This window comes from Tachyglossus aculeatus, chromosome X1, assembly GCF_015852505.1.
Source record: "Tachyglossus aculeatus isolate mTacAcu1 chromosome X1, mTacAcu1.pri, whole genome shotgun sequence".
Classification (NCBI taxonomy): Eukaryota; Metazoa; Chordata; class Mammalia; order Monotremata; family Tachyglossidae; genus Tachyglossus; species Tachyglossus aculeatus.
This window is the reverse complement of record NC_052101.1, coordinates 96,519,370-96,538,460: the sequence shown is the minus strand read 5'-3', so window position 1 is coordinate 96,538,460 and position 19,091 is coordinate 96,519,370. Positions and strand designations below refer to the sequence as shown.

General features: G+C 60.0%; 2 protein-coding genes across 3 annotated transcripts; one reads left to right on the top strand and one right to left on the bottom strand.

The window, feature by feature from the left end:
* The first annotated feature begins 189 nt into the window (after positions 1–189).
* CRELD1 (cysteine rich with EGF like domains 1) lies at positions 190–5,217 on the top strand. The gene is made up of 11 exons (XM_038740294.1): positions 190–298; positions 664–848; positions 1,030–1,112; positions 1,340–1,450; positions 1,782–1,873; positions 2,243–2,419; positions 2,569–2,664; positions 2,893–2,976; positions 3,170–3,265; positions 3,576–3,716; positions 3,993–5,217. The coding sequence occupies exons 2-11, from the start codon at positions 708–710 to the stop codon at positions 4,211–4,213; spliced, it is 1,242 nt and encodes a 413-aa protein (XP_038596222.1). The 5' UTR covers positions 190–298; positions 664–707; the 3' UTR covers positions 4,214–5,217.
* Positions 5,218–6,473: 1,256 nt separating this feature from the next.
* On the bottom strand, positions 6,474–14,181 carry PRRT3 (proline rich transmembrane protein 3). Of its 2 annotated transcripts, XM_038740731.1 has the most exons (4): positions 13,889–14,181; positions 10,746–12,417; positions 10,278–10,430; positions 6,474–8,292 (listed from the first exon to the last, which is right to left on the bottom strand). In XM_038740731.1, exons 2-4 carry the CDS (start codon positions 12,349–12,351, stop codon positions 6,647–6,649), a joined length of 3,405 nt encoding a protein of 1,134 aa, XP_038596659.1. In that variant the 5' UTR covers positions 12,352–12,417; positions 13,889–14,181; the 3' UTR covers positions 6,474–6,646. The 2 variants fall into 2 exon arrangements, with proteins under 2 accessions (XP_038596659.1, XP_038596660.1); XM_038740732.1 differs by lacking the exon at positions 10,746–12,417.
* Positions 14,182–19,091: the final 4,910 nt, after the last annotated feature.

The window sequence follows — 19,091 nt, the reverse complement described above, 5'->3', positions numbered from 1 at the left end:
CCGCCACGGTTCGCCTGGCGCTCGCTCGTCCCTTTAAATGCCCTGACAGGTGCAGCCGCCCAACGGCTCCGGTTGGCGGTGCCGGGAGTGACGTGCCGGTACATGGCCCGCTGCCATTGGGAGACGGCAGCAGCTCCGCCCCGTAGACTGCGGTGCTTGGCGAGGCTCAGACGAGCGCGGCGGCGGTGGCGGCGGCGGCGCCAGGGAGAGCCGGGCCGAGCCGGGCCGGGCCGGGCCGGGCACTGCCCCCTCCCAGGGCACCAAGGGGCCGGGCCTTTCGGGCACTATCCTTCCTCGGGTACGGTCATCGGGGGTGGGGTGGGGGGGCTGCCCCTTCTCCCGGCCCCGCGCCTTCCCCAGGAATTCCCACCCTCCTCCCTCCTCTCGGACATTGTCCCTGCGCTGGGCAGTGTGGACAGCCTTCTCCCTCCGCCCAACTCCCACCCCCCCCGCCCCTCCTCCCTCCCTCTCCCCCTTCCCCTCCCGTCTTAAACACTGTGGCCTGCAGCCTCGAGTCCCATCCCGCACACTGCCCGATCCCCGGACACTCTCACTTGCCCTGGGTGAATACAGCCCCCTCCCCCCTCCTCCCTCCCAGGCTCCCCCAGATGGGAAACTGGCTGAGGGGTGGACGGCTTCTAGAATCGCTCCCCACTCCCACAGAGCCACCCACTGACCTCTCCCAGCGGCCCAGCCCCTTAAGGAAGATGGCTCTGTCCCCATGGGGGCTGGCCCCTTCCCTACTCCGGCTCCTCTGCCTCTTCCTGACCCTGCCAAACCCCGGGCGGCTCCAGTCCCAGGCTGAGCCTTGTCAAACCTGCCGTGGCCTCGTCAACAGTTTCAGCAAGGTAGGTGTTTTGAGGCCCCCATGAGTTTTGTCGTCGTCGCCCCCCTCCTCTCCCCCCTGCTTCCTGGGCCCACCGTCTCCCCCTGTCCCCCAAACTCTGGGGGATGAGGAGGCAGCGGGGTGGGGCGGGCCTGGGAGCGGTGGACAAGCAACGGGTATTCGCCTCCCTCTCTACCACCCAGGGCCTGGAACGAACAGTGCGGGAGAATTTTGGAGGTGGTAACACGGCCTGGGAGGAGGAGAAGCTGGCCAAATACAAGGACAGGTAGCCACGGGGGAGCACTGGGCAGGGGCTGAACTGCAGCCGTGGCACTGCCTGCTGTGTTGGAGGGGAGTCTGATCAGTGGCCCTGCAGGGCCGAATCATATCACCGTCCCCACCCCAGGATTTCCCCGGGGAAGGACAGGCAGAGTGCCCAGATAGGGGCGATGGGAGGGGCCGTGGGATGGAAGCGGGGAACAGGGAAGGTTTATTCCCGTGCTGTGCGGCCAGTGAGACCCGGTTGCTGGAGGTGCTGGAGAGCGTGTGCAGTAAGTCAGACTTCGAGTGTCACCGGCTGCTGGAGCAGAGTGAGGAGCTGGTGGAGACCTGGTGGTTCCACAAGTGAGTGGAGCAGGGAAGGGGGGAAAGGGAAGGGGAGGAGCTTGTGAGGGGATGACGTGCCCCTTCCCCAAGGGATGGGCCCCCTTCTGGAGGAGGAGATCTGCTTCTCTGGGAGGAATCAAGGGGAGGGAATTGCTCTCCCGGAGGCCCCCCCCCCCCCCCCCAACAATGCCAGGACCCTGGCCCCTGGGGTGGGGTGAGCCAGGCCCGGCTTTCCGGGGCAGCCAGAGCATGTGGGTCCGGGCACGACCGCCTCCCCCCACGCCCCCACCCCGGGACGCCCCCTTGTGCGGTGGCGGCCCCGGCCCCTGACAATGACTGGACCCTGCAGGCAGCAGCAGGCCCCGGATCTCTTCCAGTGGCTTTGCATGGACTCCCTGAAGCTGTGCTGCCCACCTGGCACCTATGGTCCATCCTGCCTGGGTGAGTGGCTTACAGCTGCTCCTGGGCCAGTGAGACTCAGGGCATCTCCCCCCTTTCTCATGGGCCCTGCCTGTTGGGCACCAGGCCTCCTTCCCGAACCGCAGATCCGGATCCCAGGACCTTACCTCTGCCCCAGCCTGGGTCCTGTCCCCTGCAGGGCCTGGTCTGCCTCATCCCCAGATGAGTATGTGTGTGGGGGCGGGGAAGGGCTGTGGGTGTCACCCCCAGGCTGGGGAGACCTCGGGCGAGGCGTTGGAGCTCAGAGGGGTAGGGGAGCAGCTCCCCTCCTACTTTCCTTGCCCCCTTCCTCCAGCTCAGTGGCCAGAGCTAGGAGCCAAGGGGTCCCTGGCATTCAACATTTTTCCGCAGCCTGTGCCGGGGGCTCGGAGCAGCCCTGCAGCGGCAATGGGCGCTGTGATGGGGAGGGCACCCGTGCGGGCAGTGGGCGCTGTGACTGCCGGCCCGGTTACGGGGGCCCCGCCTGCGCCCAGTGCGGGGATGGCTACTACGAGGTCGTGCGCAACACCAGCCACCTGGTATGTGCGGGTAGGTAACGGGACCGGGGGGCTTGGGAAAGGGGACCGTGCCGTCACTGGAAGCTAAAGGAGAGTGGAGCCAGCCGGAAGGGCTCCCAGCGTTCCCTGACGGCGTCTCTTCTCCCCCCCCGCCCCCCAAACCCCTTACCCTCCCTGCAGCCTGCTTTGACTCGTGTGCCCGCTGCTCAGGGCCCGAAGAGTCTAGCTGTCTGCGATGCAAACGGGGCTGGGTCCTGCACGACCACAAGTGTGTGGGTGAGTGAGGTTGGAGAGGCTTAGTGGAGGGTCTCTAGACTCCTTTGAGACTGGGGCCCCACCAGAACTGCCCCACCACTAACAGGGAGGAGGGGCAGCAGGCTTGATCACTGAGTGAATGTGAGTTGAGGGTGGATGGGCTTGGGAAAGTGGGAGCCAAAGTGTGGATCTGAGGGGGTTGAAGGGGAGCCAGCTGCTCCTGAAGGCCCCTCCCTCTCCCCCCCGCAGACATCGACGAATGCGGGACGGAGCTCGCCAGCTGCAGAGACGACCAGTTCTGTGTGAACACAGATGGTTCCTATGAATGTCGAGGTCAGAGCCCCCGGGGAGGGCAGGGCAGGACCGGGGCCCATCAGCCAACCTCCCCAAACTTGCCATCATCTTCCATCTCCCTTCCCTCTTCTGCCACAGCCTCCTTCCGTTTCTTCCCCTAACCTCACCCTCTTGCTCCTAAATCCAGTTCCCGTCTCTTACTTCTGCTCACCCACTCTTTTCCTCCTCACAGATTGTGCCAAGGCCTGTGCTGGCTGCATGGGGGCCGGGCCTGCCCGCTGCAAGAGGTGTGGCCGGGGTTACCAGCGGGATGGAGTCAAATGCCTCGGTTAGACTGCCTGGGGACAGGGATGGGGAGAGCGTAGCGGCGCCCACTAGGTCCGTCCAAAGTCCATTCCCGGAGTCTCCCACCCAACCTCCGGCCCCAGTGCGGGAACCCGGACCTTCCTTAATTGGGTTTCCCCACAAGAAGAGCGGGGAAAACGGGGGCCCAGAGGTGCCCGGTGTGAAGGGGCCGGGGGCAGAACCTCCTCCCCCGACCATTCCCCATAGGCGTTGCTTCTTTGCCCCCCCCCCCCCCCGGGAGACCCTCCCCGCCCCACCTCTCCCCTAACTCCTGCCAACGCCCTCACTCCCAGACATAGATGAATGTGCCAGCGAGAGCCCAGTGTGTCCGGGAGCCCACGAGCACTGTGAGAACACCGACGGTAGCTACCGCTGTGTCTGTGCTGAGGGGTATGGGCGGAGTCAGGGCAGCTGTGTGCTGGAGCAACCTGCAGGTGAGACTGGAACCTGGGAAGAGTGGGGAGGTTGGGCCAAGCACCGCTATCCTCGGTGGACCCTGCCTCGACGCGGTTCAGCTCTGGACCAAGGCACCCTGCTGCCTCCCTGTCTGCGAGGGAGTGTGTAGTGGGGGTGGGGATGTCCCCGTCCCCGGGTGGGGATGTCCCCGTCTCCTGATTTCATCCCTCTTCCCTCCCGTCCCGCTGCACTCCACCGGTTTTCTCCACCCTACTTGGTGCCTGGCCCGGCTCACGCCCAGGTTGTGTCCACAGAGCCCGCGCCCGGTGGCTTCTTCTCGGAAGTGACAGACGATGAGGTGGTGGTCCTGCAGCAGATGTTCTTTGGTGTGGTCATCTGTGCTCTGGCCACCCTGGCCGCCAAGGGGGACATGGTCTTCACTGCCATCTTCATCGGGGCTGTAGCTGCAATGGCTGGCTACTGGCTCTCAGAGCGCAGTGACAGGGTGCTCGACGGCTTCATCAAGGGCAGATAATCTCGGGGGCAGGCTCCACCCCCCTCCCCCCACCGTCCCCCAAGCCACGGTTAGGAGATGACCCTCCCCCACCCATGGATGTGGTGGATGCCCCCCCCCCCCCCCCCCCAGGGTGCCAGGGCTGGGTGACGGGCAGGGCGATGCTCCTCTGGGTCTAAAGGCTAGCCTCCAAAGTTGTAGGCTGCAGTGGGTGGGGTCTGGTTCTCTCCTGGCTGCCGAGGGGACGGGATACAGAGGCTGGGGCCCGGCCCGAGGCAAAGAAGAAAGGAGATGACGTGAGGGCCCAGACTACTGTTCTGTCCTCCCGGCCCAGCCTGGGTCCGGACTCTTGCATTCAAGGCTATAAGCCCTTCCCCTGGTCCCATCTAGTGCCTCTTTGCTCCCGGTTTCCCTTTCAGAGAAGAGAACGCCGAGCTGGTTGCGAGGGAAGGAAGACAGGGAGAAAGAGGAAGGTGGGTGGCTGGCTCGTCTTTCTGCAACTACCCGAGGGCCGAACCAGAGGCTGCCTGGTGCCCTTCCTCCTGCTCCCACCCCCTGGTTGCTGTTCATGCTACGGCACCCCCTCTCCTCCTCCTCTTCCTTCCCCGTCTGGGACTGTGGGGTGGGGAGTGACTCGTGAGCCCTGTTGTCTTTCCCCTTAAGCCTTGCCCAGCCCTGGTGACCAGAAAGGTTCATGCAACGGGGCAGGGCCCCTCCCGGGGCCAGAGTAGGGGGCAGCCAGGAAAGGTGGATGGAGAGAGGGTGGCTGGGTCCAGCCTGACCTCTTTTCTAGCCCCCTGCTGTGTGCGTGGTTTTTAGAGATACTCTTTCTTATTGGAGGGAGCCCAAGTCTTGCCCCCCAGGGCCCTCCTTCCCCAGCCCCTTGAGGCACAGGTAGGGAGGTCTGCACACGAGTTGGGGGGGGGGGGCAGAGGGGCCAGAGCCTCCTGCATGTCCCCCCACCCTCGCTTTGCCTTGGTTTATTTATTCATTTCTCAGGAAATAAAATTATTCCCAAATCTTCTCCCTCTGGCTCTCTCAGTGCACCTAATTCTCAGCTCCCGGCCCAGTTCTGTCCCGGCCCCATCCCAGGGAGGGAAGCGGGGGGCTTTGCGAAGGAGAATATAGTGGGTAACGGTTGGCCTTAGGAAAGCGGCTCTGTGGCGTCCTCAACTTCCCTCACGCCTCAGGGTGACCCGTCCCCTTGCACGGTGAGGGCAGCAGATGACGTGGGGGCGGGGGGCATCCCCATGAGGAAAGGAGAGGGAGGGGAGGTATAAGGTGGATGTGGGAGGTGCCGTAGAGGGGAGGAGAAGCCGGGAAAGTTAAGGTAAGTCTTTCGGTCCGTGCGGGGCTCTATCCCACCCTTCCTGCCCCCGCTGCCGAGAAGTGGACATGCCCCGGCCTCACGCTAGCGTGGCCCAGCCGGCTGGGAGCGAAGGTGGCCGAACTGAGAAGTAGCCACGGCCGGGGCCTCTTGATCCATCCAGGATGCCCTCTGCTTGTCCGGTAGTAGCTGCAGCGTCCCTCTTCGAGCATGTCTCAGTCATCCCACTCTATGGTGGAGTGTGGATGGTGGCAGGGATTCCAGGTTCCTTGAGTCACTGAGGTGCTCCGGGGGGGAGGGGGGGAAGATCGAAGTGGGGTTCGGCGACAGGATGAGCAATAAGGCTTGCTGACTCCAATCAGGGGAGGGGAAGGAGAATGAGGACTAAGGGCAGGTTGTGGAGTCCACCCCTGTGCCTACGCTTGTTTGTAACCTTGGGCCGGGTGAGGCAGATCACATCTCCGGTGAACAACTCTATTTATTTTGGCATAAACATAGCTCCAGCGTGGCTTGCACAAGGAGCTGCTGTCTCACCCGGCAGGGCCGGACCTAATTCTGCAGCTCCCCGAGAGTGGGCCCCCCGGGAATGGTTAGTCTATCCCCCTCGCCGCTCCCCCCTCCCCGCCCACCACCATTACATGCAGAACCCAGGGCCAATCTGCCTATCGCCCCGGGTCCCGTTTCCTGCTTCCCACCTCGGCCGGGGCTCACTGCCGGGGGATGGGGCGGGGATGCCCCTGGGGATGGTCCCCAGACCCTTTCTGGAAAGCCTCAGCCCCTGTGCGAAACCAGAGTTGGAAAAAAATCGATCTATGTTAAAAAGAAAGAAAAAATGCCGGGCCAGGGGAGCGGGTGGTGGCCTCGCCACCTGTCCACGCGTTTTGTTTTGTTGTCTCTGTCCCCCTTCTAGACTGTGGGCCCGTTGTTGGGTAGGGACCGCCTCTGTGTGTTGCACTTCCCGAGCGCGTAGCACAGTGCTCTGCGCACAGTAAGCGCTCAGTAAAGACGATCGACTGAAGGAATGAACGGTGTCACGCGGCAGGGGGCTGCGGTCGGCGGGCCCCCGGCGTCTGCTGGTGCTTTCGGGTGCGGCTCCCCGGGGTGGCCGGCCCACGGGCCCCGCACCGTCACAGCTCGATGGTCTCGCTGGAGTCACTGCGGGAGTCCACCTGCTTGCTGAGCGCGAGGAAGCTCCGCCGGGCTTCGCGCTCCGGGTCTCCGGCCTCCCCGGGGCCGGGCGCGGCGGCCAGCAGCTGCACGGTGCTGGGCAGCTCGTCCAAGGGCAGGCTCTCCGGCGACGCCAGGCCGTGGCGCTCGGGGTTCCAGCTGATCTGCGCCGAGCCCTTGGAGAGGCTGGCCAGGGAGCCGCCGAGGGCGGGATCGCTGCGGCGCCTCGGCCGCGGGGCTCCCGGGCGCGAGTCCGGGAACTGCAGGCTGGAGCGCAGGAACACGCTGTCCCGAACCAGGTGCTCGCGGCACAGCGCCTCGTCTATGCTCCGGCTCAGGTTGATGGGCGACGGCGGGCGCAGGTCGAGCTCGCTGAGCGACAGCCCCGACGCCCGCTCCGGGCCCACGCTGCTGTGCGAGCGGCCCGGGGCCACGGGGGGATCCCGGGGGCCGGCCCGCGGAGGGCCGCGCTCGGCCGGCTGGCCGATGAGGCTCCTGCCGACGTCGGGGCCGGCGCCCTCGGCCGCCCAGTCATAGCAGTTGTTGGGGGGCTCGGGCACCTCGCTTTTGCCCGGAGGGCAGGCGTAGCGCAGCAGCTTGGTCCAGCACGTGTGGTCGGCGCGGCCGCCACCCTGGCAGGAGGCCCGCAAGGCCACGAGGCTCAGCGTGGCAGCCCAGGCCAGCTCCACCAGGCGCAGCCAGAACTGCAGGACCCACCAGGGCCAGGAGAAGCGGCCCGTGGGCCCCAGCACAGGGTACAGAAACAGGGCAGCCCCCAGGTGCAACCCGCTGTCCAGCAGCCCCAGGACGCTGCCCACCGCCAGGCCCCGGGGGGCAGGGCCCGGGGGCCGGAGGCGGCCCGACTCCCGGAGTGCGGCCTCCGGGCCCACCTCCGGCGGCCTCAGCCGGCGGCAGAAGAGGAGGGCGCCCAGCGCCAGGCCGCAGCCCCAGGCGCACGACAGCCCGTGCACGGCCAGGTTGATGGGCGGGCTGAGCAGGGGCGACAGCAGGTCGGCGGCCAGCACGGCGCTCCCGTGCGCGGCGCCCAGCGCGCCCAGCAAGGCCGGCTTCTGCAAGCGCGGAGGCAGCGGCGCCCGCGGCCCGGCCCCGCGGAGCCCGAGCAGCACCAGGGCGCCGAGGGCCGTGACGAGCAGGGGGAAGGGCAGGTTGTACAGCGCCAGTTGCAGCCGGGGCCCGAGCCGCTCCCGCGCCCCGTACGGGTCCACCAGGAGGAAGAAAGCGCGCAGCAGGCCGGCCCCCAGCAGCAGGCCGGCGGCCGCCAGCACCGGGCCCCGCGCGGCCGCGCGCAGGGCGAGCGCGCCGGCCAGGCTCCCCAGGGCCACCAGGGCCTGGAGCAGGAAGAGCGCCCCGGCCCCGTACACGTGCAGCTCCCAGGCGAAGCTCAGCTTGTGCCGCAGCGGACCCCACAGCAGCAGCGTCTCGTTGGGCCGAGGGCCGCCGCAGGCCTCGCAGCCCGGGCTCGGCGGCGGCGGCGGGGAGCCCCGCTGGGTAGTGACTTTAACCAGGCCACGGCGGGATGTAGCTGAGGGGCCCGGGGAGCGGGCCGGTGGCTGAGGCGGGCCGCTCCGATCCGGTCGGGGCCCGGCTGCACACACAACAACAGAGGGCTCCGTCAGTGCCCCCCACTCCCGCCCCCCACACGTAACTGGTGTCCTCCTGCTCTGCCCCCCCCCCCCCCCCCCCGTCGTGGGACTCATTTAGCTTGCTTTGCGGCGGGTGAGTCGCCTTGACCCCGGCCCCAGCCCGATTCTGGTCCTTGCCCCCCCCCCCCCCCCAGCGCCAAACAGAGAACCAGCCCGCCTTCCCTTTTCGGCAAGGCGAACGTTTCGGTGGAGATGTGGGGGCCGAGGCTGCCCGGTTGTGTGGTCATCAGGGATGAGCTCGGCCCTCCGCTTGTGGGAACTGAGGGTTAAGTTGGGACCCTGGGGTCTTGGGGCCTCCCTTCTTTGGTGGACTGGGGTTGGGGGTGGGGGTGGTAAGAACCTGGGAGACCCAACTACTTCTCCCCACTTCATTCCCTTTCCAGCATAGGTAGGGAAATCTCATGTACGGCCAATCACGGGGCAGTCAGTTCCCTTCCCGTCTCCACAGGATCAGCCAGGCGAATCAGCCCCTCGGTCCTTTCCCCGTGTCCCCGGCCGACTCTGTGGTACCAACATTTTTTTGTCTGCTGCTCTGGCCCTAAGATTCTCCCCGCCCTAAATCCTCCACATGCAAGCAGTTAACCATCACCACTTTTGCTACATGCTCTGTATGGCCCTCCAACTCTGTCCCTTTATCTCTAGCCCCACTGCCAGAACCCTTATCCAGGCCCTTGGTCCCTCTCATATGGACGTGGCAACTCTCTCCACACCAGCTTCCAAACCTCTAGCCTCTCCTCTTCAGCCTAGTGCTCAAATCGGTGCAAAAATACCCTCTCACCTCTCACTTTCCTAGGTCACTCTCTTCCTCAGTACTTCTTTGCCTCCCTCCAGGGATCTCCACTGCACCGATTCCACCCTACCCAACGGCTCTTACTACCCTGTGTACGTACTTTTCATTCACCGGGTAATCCACCCCCTGTCCCCTTCCCAAGTTTTTCCCTCTCCTAGTCTGAGTTCAGGTTCCTTCAAGCATTTAAACCGCTTCTCTCTCCACTTGTCCACTCTTGTCGAATTCAGCTCAATACTGGCTTCTCCAGAGAGCCCACGGGATTTATCCGAAACAGAACCAAGTCCATCTGCCTGCTTTCCCGCCACTATCTGCTTAGGTATGTGTTTGGTTTTATCTGTATTTGTACTCAATCAATTTATATTTGTACTCAATCCTGTGTCTGAAAATCTCTCCAGGGAAGGGGGCACCCTTACGGGGGCACCCTTCCTTTGTAAAACCTCCCTGGTATCCACCGGAGAGCCATTTACCAAGGAAACATAAATTCTGAACTGTCTTTTTTCTCCCCCACTGGGTACCTCAGAAGATACCCCCTCCCCACCATCACCACCACAAAAGGCTCTTCCTCTTCCTATGCCCAGGACTTTTTATTCTTGTTCCCTTCTCCAACCCAGACTTGAGCCTCAGGCCTACCCGGACCAGCAATCTGATTTCTGAGTCAGGGGGACGGGGAGGGACGGGAGCCTTAAAGGGCACTGATGCTCCCCTATTCTGTCCAAGCATAGCTTGTTCACCCCCTAATAGTGTCAACTCTTTGGTACAGTAGCCACTGCCTAGGATTTGGAGGTCGCAGGCAGGGAGGGGGCACACGTGGCACCTGACTGCTCGTCTCCCATTGCTCCAGTGGTTTTTCTGCCCTCGCCCCACAAATATTCTGACTGAACATGCTGGTCCTTGGGGTCATTCTGACGTCTCCCTCTGCACCCTGCTGCCCTGCCTCCGGCCTGGTTGATCAGTCACAAGACAGCACCAGTGTGGACCCTTGGGAGGTTCGGCTCCGGGGAAGCCCCACGCCCACCTGTCACCGATGTCTTCCCTGCGGTTACTGGTCGGGGGTTGGGGACGCTCACCTTCTAAAAGCGCTCTGACCGGAAGAGCTGAGGCCCCAATCCCCGACCACCCACCAGAAGCACCGCTCACCTGGCAGCCTGGTTCCTGGGCTCTCTGGGGCAAGGATGGCTAGGTTTGGGGCAGAAGTGCTTGGAGAAGTGGTGGTATTTGCGGGGCTTGGAGGCTCCACGGCCCCTCTCACTCGCTGGGGGGAGATGGGCTCAACTTCCATCGTCCCTGTCCCTGCAATGGGGATGAGACATTAGGACCCTCTCCTGTGGCCTTCCTTCCTCATTATCCCAAGGGCTTTGGGCCAAGGCTCATGGTCTGCTTGGTGCCAGCCATTCTGCCTGGTAGCTCCCCCACTCTAATCACCCCCTGACCCAGGAAGCAGAGCTGAGGCTGTCCACAGCTGGACATTCAGCTTCCTCTTGTCAAACCCTCCAGTGCCCACAGGAACCCGTTGGGGTCCACAGAGGTCAGACACTTGAGGAGACGGAAACAGGGTCCCAGGAAGAGCTAACGCAGGAAGCAGCTCCCCATAGCTCTGACACCTACCTGGATCGAGTTCCTGGCCGGGAGACACCAAGGCTACTGTACTGCTGTGGGGAGGAGCAGGTGGCAATTCAGAGCTGGAGAGAACTGGCTGCAGGGAAGAAGCTGCTGGGAAAGCTCTCCCGGGCCCAGAGCCTAGTAGAGGCCGCCACGGACTGATCTGATGGGACCAGCGTGCCTCTGTCCAGGCCCCCACCAGGGGTTCCAGTGAGGGCTTCTGGGAAGGGGATGAAGACAGGTGCCGGGAGGGGGTAGGGCCAGGCTGGGATGTGGAACCTGCAGAGGAGGTGGGGCCCCAACTGGCCCTGGCAGAGTGGAATGGTCTGGAGGAGCTGAGCCTAGGAAGCGGGAAGGCTCCGGCCCTCGAAGAGGGAGAAGGGCCCTGCGGATTGAGGGTGACGGCGGCAGTAGCGGCAGCGTCTGGGACCGACCGAGCGGTAGTCACCCAAGGGGCCTGCGATGTACTGAGGCTCCCCAGATGAAGATTCTGAATGCCTTGCCTTGCCCTCTCTAAGGTGATCCTCATTTGGTCCTGGCTAGCTTCCTGCCTGGGGGTGGTGGGGTTCCCGTCTGAGAGGAGGAAGTAGCTCAATCTGGCGGTGGGGGCAGCAGAGACCAAGGCGCTTCTCATCCAGTGCCCTCCTGAAGGACTACTAGCAAATCTCAGCTCTCTGTGGCTGACTACAGTAGGGATCTGGTTAGCCAAAAGGGTCTGCCCTCCAGGGTTCTCTTTCTCCCTGGCCTCACTCCCGCTAGCTGCCTCAGCTGGGCCTCTTTTCCCAGGTCCAAGCTCGGAGGTCCCAGGTGAGATGAAGCTCGCGGCGCCCGAAGACCCCGGCAGGGCTCCCCACGGGCTGGTGAGCACACTGAGCCGAGGGCCGAGGGTCCGGGCCTCAACCCGAGTGGGCCGAATCTCCCCGTGGATCTCCTCGGGAGAGCTCCTGCTATATAGGGGTGAGGGCTCCGGGGCGGCAGTCTCATCTGAAGGGGGAGGCCCCGTGCCCCTCTGGGAGCTCAGGGCCTCTGCAGTCTGAGTCCTGACACGCAGGGTCTGAACCGCGGGGCTGACTGGTCCCACGGTCCCTGACGCAGGGATGAGCCCAGGTCCCAACTGCCTTTGGAGTGTCCCTGGGCCAATGCCCCCTATGCTGCTACTCTGCCCTGGAGCCACCCTGGCTGACTGCAGCACAAGTTCGGCTTCTGAGGGTGGAGGAGATGCTAAAGCGGGAAGGTCTGAACTGTTCCTTGGAGCTCCAGGCTGATGAGGCCCCTCGGCGGGCTGAGCCCAGGCAGTCTGTGTGCCCCTGCCTGGGCCCTGGGAGGTAGGGGAGCCAGCTGGGCTGAGTCCATTCGTGTCCCTGAGCCTCCACCGTGGCTTCTCCACCGTGGCTGGGGGGTGCTCTGTCCCAGGGACTTCTCCTGGGTCCTTTTCCTGGGAATTCAGCCCAGCCAGGGCTCCCCCAGGGCCTGGCACCAAGAGCCGGCCAAGGCTAGTGCCGTGTCCCGAGCCCTCCAGCCGGTCAAAGAGTTGCCCGCTGCAGGCTGTACCGGGCAGGAGGGTTGGCATCAACAGGAGGCTCCACAGAGAGAGCTGGCTGGCAGGGGCCATGGCCAGCTCCACATCCAGGGCTCAGGCTTCCACACAGGCCCCTCAGTTACTGCTTCCGTGTGGAGGCTGGAACACAGAAAGTAGAACACGGGGATGCTGGGGACAGGGCCAGTCAACAAGATCCCAGAGCTGGGGGGCATTGCTTGCTGGGAATGGTACCCCAGCTGCCTTACGATACAAGGATACTGAGCCAGAGGGAGAGGAGGAGGAGAAAGAAGAGAAAGGGAGATAAACAGTTCCCTCCCTCTCTGCCCTCTACTCTCTCCTGAAGTAATCTCAGCCAGAACTCAGGGTTGAACGCTTGGGTGAGGCAGGCAGAAGCAGAGACAAGGTGGCAGCACCACACACCGCCTCCTGGCATCATCGTTCCCAACCCCTCCCAGAGTTCTCCTTCCCAGACCCCCTCTTTTAGCCACCTCCTCCAGGGGGGCAGCTGAGGCCCGGTCAGGTGAACCAGAAAGGTCCTGGCTGGGTCTGAAACCCGGGCCCTCCGCATTCCATGTTCTCAACAGCAGGAGGGGTGGGGGTGGGGAGTGGAAATGGCCCAGTCAGCTGCTGGGGCAGAGTTGGGGAAGATACTCCACTTTCACTCCTCGGAATGGTCTTGAGCCCCAGCTCCTTTGGGAAAGCAGGTAGTGGATGCACCGCTGATCCTTGTTCCCTGCTGCAAGCAGGCAGGCAGGCAGGCAGCCAGCCAGCCAGGGCCTCTGGAGAAGAATCCAAAGAAGGCAGTGCCCTCCCACAGTGATGAGAGTGTGTGAACACGTGCGAGCCGGGGAGGGGGTAGCGTGTGTCCACACGCATAGCAAGGGCAGGGACAAATAGTATCTTAGTGAGTCTCACTCCCCAGGGCAGCCAGGAAAGTACAGAGCGGCCACAACCTCCCTACTTTGTGCTCCCGGGATCGTGGAGGAGGGGACATCAGTCTGGATACTGAGGCTGGCCAAAGGGTAGATGAAGGTGGGGGAGGAGGAGTGGCACAGGCATGAGAATGGAGCTCACGCACACCCAGCCTCATAGACATTTTACACGAATGCTGGAACTGCATTTGCTGGCAGAGCTCTTAGAAGCAGGGGAAAGGCACGATGCCATGTGTGTGCTCGGGATGGTCTTTCAGTGGTTGCCTCTCCAGTTGTCACTAGGCCCTGTGCTGGGGGTGGACGATCAGGAAAGAGGGAGCCATAAGCAGGAGTGCTCTGCTCAGGGGACTTTTGTCCGTCAGGTGCAGCTGCACCACAGCAGGGCCTGCCTCGTCCATCCCCCGCCACCCTCACTCCCTTCCCACAAAAATCCACAGTGCCTTCTCGGGGCTCACTCCAACCGATGCCCACCATCCCACTCTGACTTAAGACCCTCTCCCTGGTGCCCAGTCACTGCCTGTGAGGCAGATGGAGCTACGGGAGGACTGCAGTCCCTCCTAACTCCCTGAGATCCTAACCTATACGGGGGTCCCGGCTACCATATCCCCAGATTCAGGGCCCGGCAGGATGTGGAGCAGCCTTCTGGGGCTGGCACCTCAAAGTTACTGACTTCTTACCTGGGTGGCGGCTTTGCAGCCCCGTTCACCTTGCGCACGTCCCTGCGGCTTCCCGAGATTTCGGCATCTTCCCTGGCCCCACGCAGGCAGGCAGGCAGGCAGGCAGAGATGTTCAGACTCAGCTAACGGAGCCTAGCACTGCGGATTGGAGTTCCAAATCACTGCAGCAACGTTAACCCTTTGTTTGTTTGTTCTTTTCCCAGCTAAATAGGTGTGCTGAGCAGGGTGGCCCACAGTGGACGCGGCCCCCCGGCCAAGCCGAAGCCTTTGTGGAGCAGGGGCTCCTAACGTCTCCCCATCGGGGATTCCTCATTCTATGGTTAGGGCTCTGGAGGCATTGAGACAAGGCTCGGCTGGGAGAAGAGAAAGGCGGGGTGAGAGGAAGCGGGGGAGGGAAGGATGAGCTCCCTTCCTCCTGCTCCCCCAGCGTCTCTGCAGCAGGGTTCCTTCACCCCAGGTCAAGCCCAGCCTAGTACTGTGCACCCCCTCTAGACTGTAAGCTCCCCCTCTAGACTGTAAACTCGTTGTGGGCAGGGAATGTCTCTGTTATGGTGTTATACTGTACTCTCCCAAGTGCTTAGTACGGTCCTCTGCACGTAGTAAGCGCTTGATAAACACGATTGACTGACCCAGTAGGCATTCGGTAAATAAAAATAATAACAACTGTTGCACTTGTTAAGCGCTTGCTGTGTGTCAAGCACTGTCCCAAACTCTGGGGTGGATACAAGTTAATCAGTTCTGACCCAAGTCCCTGTCCCCCATGAGACACCCGGTTTAAGTAGGAGGGAGAACAGGATACTGTCTCTACTGTCATTGATGATGTCGAGGAGATTTGGTTCAGCCCCAGATCTTCCCCACATTGATTCTGGGGTCACCCCAGATTGTTGAGTCCATTTTAGGGTGGAGTTGAAGTCCAGTTGAGCCTGGCTTCCGGTTCCATGCCAGTCCCGCCCTCGAGCAGACACCCAGCAACTTCCACTACCCCAATTTAGGCAGATGACAGTCTTCCTTTCCCCACCTAACCTTCAGGGGCATGTCAGCAACCTCCTCAAAATGATCTTGGAAATTGGCTCTAGAGTGAACCATCAAGGGCACATGAAATCTGGTGCACTGGTGTGCACACAAAATGTAGATCTACTTTGGGACCTCCAGCTCCCCTGCAGCCCTACGGCCCTACTGTTTCCTGGGTGAATGTGAAGGACTGGCGTGGGAAAGGGGCACTGTTCCTCTTCGTGTTCCCCCATTTCTCTCCACACCCTTCCCACTCTTCTTTCCCAGTCTGTTCCCTTCTGTTTCCCCTGCTCAACTTCTCGCGGTTTCTCCCTCCCGCAAGCTTCATCCACACAGTCCATCTGCTCTCCCTCCTCCCGATCCATTCTCTCCAAGAACATGCTGGATGAAGCAACAACCATGAATTCAGTTAAGGGACTTGATTAGGAGCTCTAGCTTTGCACACAGTGCTTTGGACGCAGTAAGTGCTCAATAAATACGATCGAATGAACAGCATCTAGAATTCTGCTCCGCTCAACATCAGGCATGTCCTACAAAGACTTCGAAGTGTCTAAACACCGGAGTTTAGAACTATACCATCGCAAAGATGATTCTCCCCAATTTCATACCTGCTTCCTCTGGAAGCAGCTCTATGGAGGTCCCTTTCCAATGACACCCACAAAACTGCTTCCTTAGCCAGGCTGGGCGGTGAGAGGGTTGAGAGGGTGGAGGAGGGAAGAGTCCACTGCCCTAGGTCTGGGGACCCTGCCTGGCCAGAGAGTCCAGAGTGTCAATACCACCATCAGTCCTGCTGAGGATCTGAGCTGTCACTCCCCACATTCAAGAAGTTCCTTAAAGACCATATCTGCTTCCGTCCAGAGCTAGAAGCCACATCTCCATACAGGGCGAGTTTCAGGTTCTGCTGGGTCCTGGACAGCGGCAGTCAGGGGGTTCCCTAGCCAAAATTCATCCCCTTCCCACGGTGCACACACCCCTGCCGCCTCTTCTGCACATAATCCTTTCCGGGAAATACCTTCCAAAGGTATCTTTAGGTGATTCAAATGGTATGGTGATGGGGAGGATTTTATCCTCGAGTTTGCTCAACAAATCAGGCGATCCCGCCTTCCTTTACAAATGCCAATCACCCTCCTTCCTCCATTCCCACTCTACCTTGTCCTTGCTCTTTGGTTGTTGACTGGCTGTCTTCGGCTTCTCTTTCCCCAATCTCTTTTTCTCGGTCTTGACCCTCTCCACCTGTGTTTTGGGCCCCAACCCTGCTCACCTTAAACAGAACACCTGTGCTCACTCTCCTCCTCCCCTCTCTGACCGCTATCTTCACCTGCTCATTCTCTTATGGCTCCTTCCCCTCTCCTTTCAAACACACTCACATCAACCCTTCCCCAAGACAACCTTCTCTGGACCCCACAGCCCCCTCCACCTGTCACCCCATGTCCCTGCTCTCATTCCATCCAGCCCATACTCCTTTAACAGGCTATATACACCCCCTGCTTCCACTTTTTCTCCTTCAACTTCCTCCTTGAACTTCTAAAGGCTGGTTTTGTGCTTTTCACTGCACTGAGGCTGTTTTTTTCCCAAGTCACCCATAACCTCCTAGCGGGCTCAAATTTACCTTGCCTGCCCCGATCTCTCTCCTCTGCAATCTTGCATTTCCTCTTGCCTCCAGGACACCTCAGCAAGGCTGTCCCTCTGGTACCTCGAGCTCAATATGTCCAAACTAAACTCATCTTCCCTCCCCGTGCCTCTCTTCCACCTAATTTTCCCATCACATTTGACACTACCACCATCCTCCCTGTCTCTCAAACCACTACCTTAGCATTATCTGGAACTTCTTCTCTTTCAGCCCCCACATTCAGTCTGCCTCCAAAACCTCTTGGTTCTTCCTCCATAACATTTCCAGAATTCACCCCTTCCTCTCCATCCAAAACAGTCACCACACTGGTCCAGGCATTTGTCTTACCCTAGCTTGGCTACCGCATCACTGATTTCCTTGCCTTCGATCTCTCCCCTCCTCAGTCCACCCTTCGCTCTGATGCCCAGGTGATTATCCGAAAATGTCATTCTGCACATGTCTTCTCACTCCTCAAAAACCTCCAGTGATCGCCCATTCCTCTTCACATCAAACAGAACCTTCTGACCATTGGCTTTAAGGCACTGTCAGCTCTCCCTTCTGTTCACTCTCTTCTGCCATTACACATCCCAGCTCTCACGCTTCGTTCTTCTCAAGCCAACCTACTCACTGTGCCTCATTCTCTTCTCTCCCTCTGCCAACCTCGTGCTCACATCCTCCCTCTTACCCGAAACATCCTGCCCCTCACATCCTTTAGACTGTTCTCCCCATCTTCAAAGCCCTTCTGAAGTCACATATCCCGAAGACCTTCCCCGATTAATTTCCCATCTCCCCAACTGCCATTTTAGCATTTTCATGCCATCTAAGCAAGGACTTGGGTACTCACTCCACGCTCTGGAGCAACTACACGCTGTTGCACGGATCATCTTCTCGAAGTGTCGCTCAATACTTGTCTCTCCTCGAAACTCTCTGCTGGCTTTTTGTGTCTCCTTGCATCAAACAAAAACTCTTCACAATCTATTTCAAGGCTTTTCCTCAATCTGGCTGCCCCTTGCCTATGTGCTCTCTTCACCCACTGTGCCCCAATTTGCTGTCTTCACTCCTCCCAAGCCAACCCGTTGGCTGTATCTCATTCTCAACTCTCTCACCTTTGTCCCCTCTTGGAATTCCTTTTCTCTCTGTCGGACAGACAGCTGCTCTCCCCACCTTCAAAGCCCTCCTAAAATCCCACCTCCTCCAACAAACTTTCTATGACTGATTTCTCTGCACCCCGAACCATATCTCCCTTCAGCCACCTCTAGCATCTATGAATTTATTTACACCCTCATTAACAATCATGTATATATGCCTGCAGGGAACAGGTCACTTCGCTACTCCCAAACACCTAGTGCTGTGCACTGCACCAAGTGGCACTCAGTAAACACTTCTTCTACTACTCAACACTATTTCTTAGATTGGGAGCCCTTTGAGGGCCAGGGACCATGTCTAATTCCCATTTAGGAATTATTTCCCAGCACTGAGTACTGTGTTATGCACATAGTAATTACTTAAATACTATTACCTCCTCCTATATGTCATTTACTTCAGTGTCCATCTCCCCCACTAGACTCAAAGTTCCTTGAGGGCAGGGATCATGTCTACTAATTGTATAGTACTCTCCCAAGCCCTCAGGATGGTACTCTGGCTATAGTAGGAGCTCAATAAATACAATTAATTGATGGATTACTGCTGCTCATGCAGCTACTGCTATTGAAGTGTGAGCACTGGTATAAGTGGTGATAGTTTACATATATAATGTGGCATTTGGCTCATGCTCCTAGGTAAATTACTGTAGCGTTTGCTCTATTAAGGGAGGATGAGGGTAATCGGCACTCTCCCACTTCATTCCACTCCCTTTCCCTTTTATTGCTTTGTAACTGTGCCTCGATCTCGCCTATCTTGCTGCCGACCCCTCGCCCATGTCCTGCCTCTGGACTGGAACACCCTTCCTCCTCAAATCTGACAGACAATTACTATCCCACCCCCTTCAAAACCCTATTGAAGGCACATCTCCTTCAAGAGGCCTTCCCAGACTAAGCCCCTCTTTTCCTCTTATCCCACTCCCTTCTGTGTCACCCTGACTTGCTCCCTTTGGTTCTTTCCACCCTCCCAGCCCCACAGAACTTATGTACATATCTGTATTTTTATTTATTTGTATTATTGTCTGTCTCCTTCCATCTAGACTACATAGGTACAGATGTACATATCTGTATTTTTATTTGTATTGTTGTCTGTCTCCTCCAGTCTAGACTGTGAGCTCATTGTGGGCAGGGAATGGGTGTTTATTTTTGTATTGTAATAATAATAATGACATTTATTAAGCACTTACTATGTGCAAAGCACTGTTCTAAGCGCTGGGGAGGTTACCAGGTGATCGGGTTGTCCCATGGGGGGCTCACAGCCTTAATCCCCATTTTACAGATGAGGTCACTGAGGCCCAGAGAAGTAAAGTGACTTGCCCAAAGTCACACAGCTGACAAGTGGTGGAGCCAGGATTTGAACTCATGACCTCTTAATCCAAAACCCGGGCTCTTTCCACTGAGCCATGCTGCTTCTCTATTGTACTCTCCCAAGTGCTTAGCACTC

Bases quoted from the DNA above. Each gene is read 5' to 3' on its own strand.
- CRELD1 (XM_038740294.1), top strand. From the start codon at position 708: ATGGCTCTGTCCCCATGGGGGCTGGCCCCTTCCCTACTCCGGCTCCTC. The intron at 1,113-1,339 runs GTAGCCACGGGG...CTGTGCGGCCAG, and splicing joins CTGGCCAAATACAAGGACAG to TGAGACCCGGTTGCTGGAGG. The intron at 1,874-2,242 runs GTGAGTGGCTTA...ATTTTTCCGCAG, and splicing joins CTATGGTCCATCCTGCCTGG to CCTGTGCCGGGGGCTCGGAG.
- PRRT3 (XM_038740731.1), bottom strand. From the start codon at position 12,351: ATGGCCCCTGCCAGCCAGCTCTCTCTGTGGAGCCTCCTGTTGATGCCA. The intron at 10,431-10,745 runs GTAGGTGTCAGA...TCCCCATTGCAG, and splicing joins CGGCCAGGAACTCGATCCAG to GGACAGGGACGATGGAAGTT. The intron at 8,293-10,277 runs GTGAGCGGTGCT...TTGTGTGTGCAG, and splicing joins CCCAGGAACCAGGCTGCCAG to CCGGGCCCCGACCGGATCGG.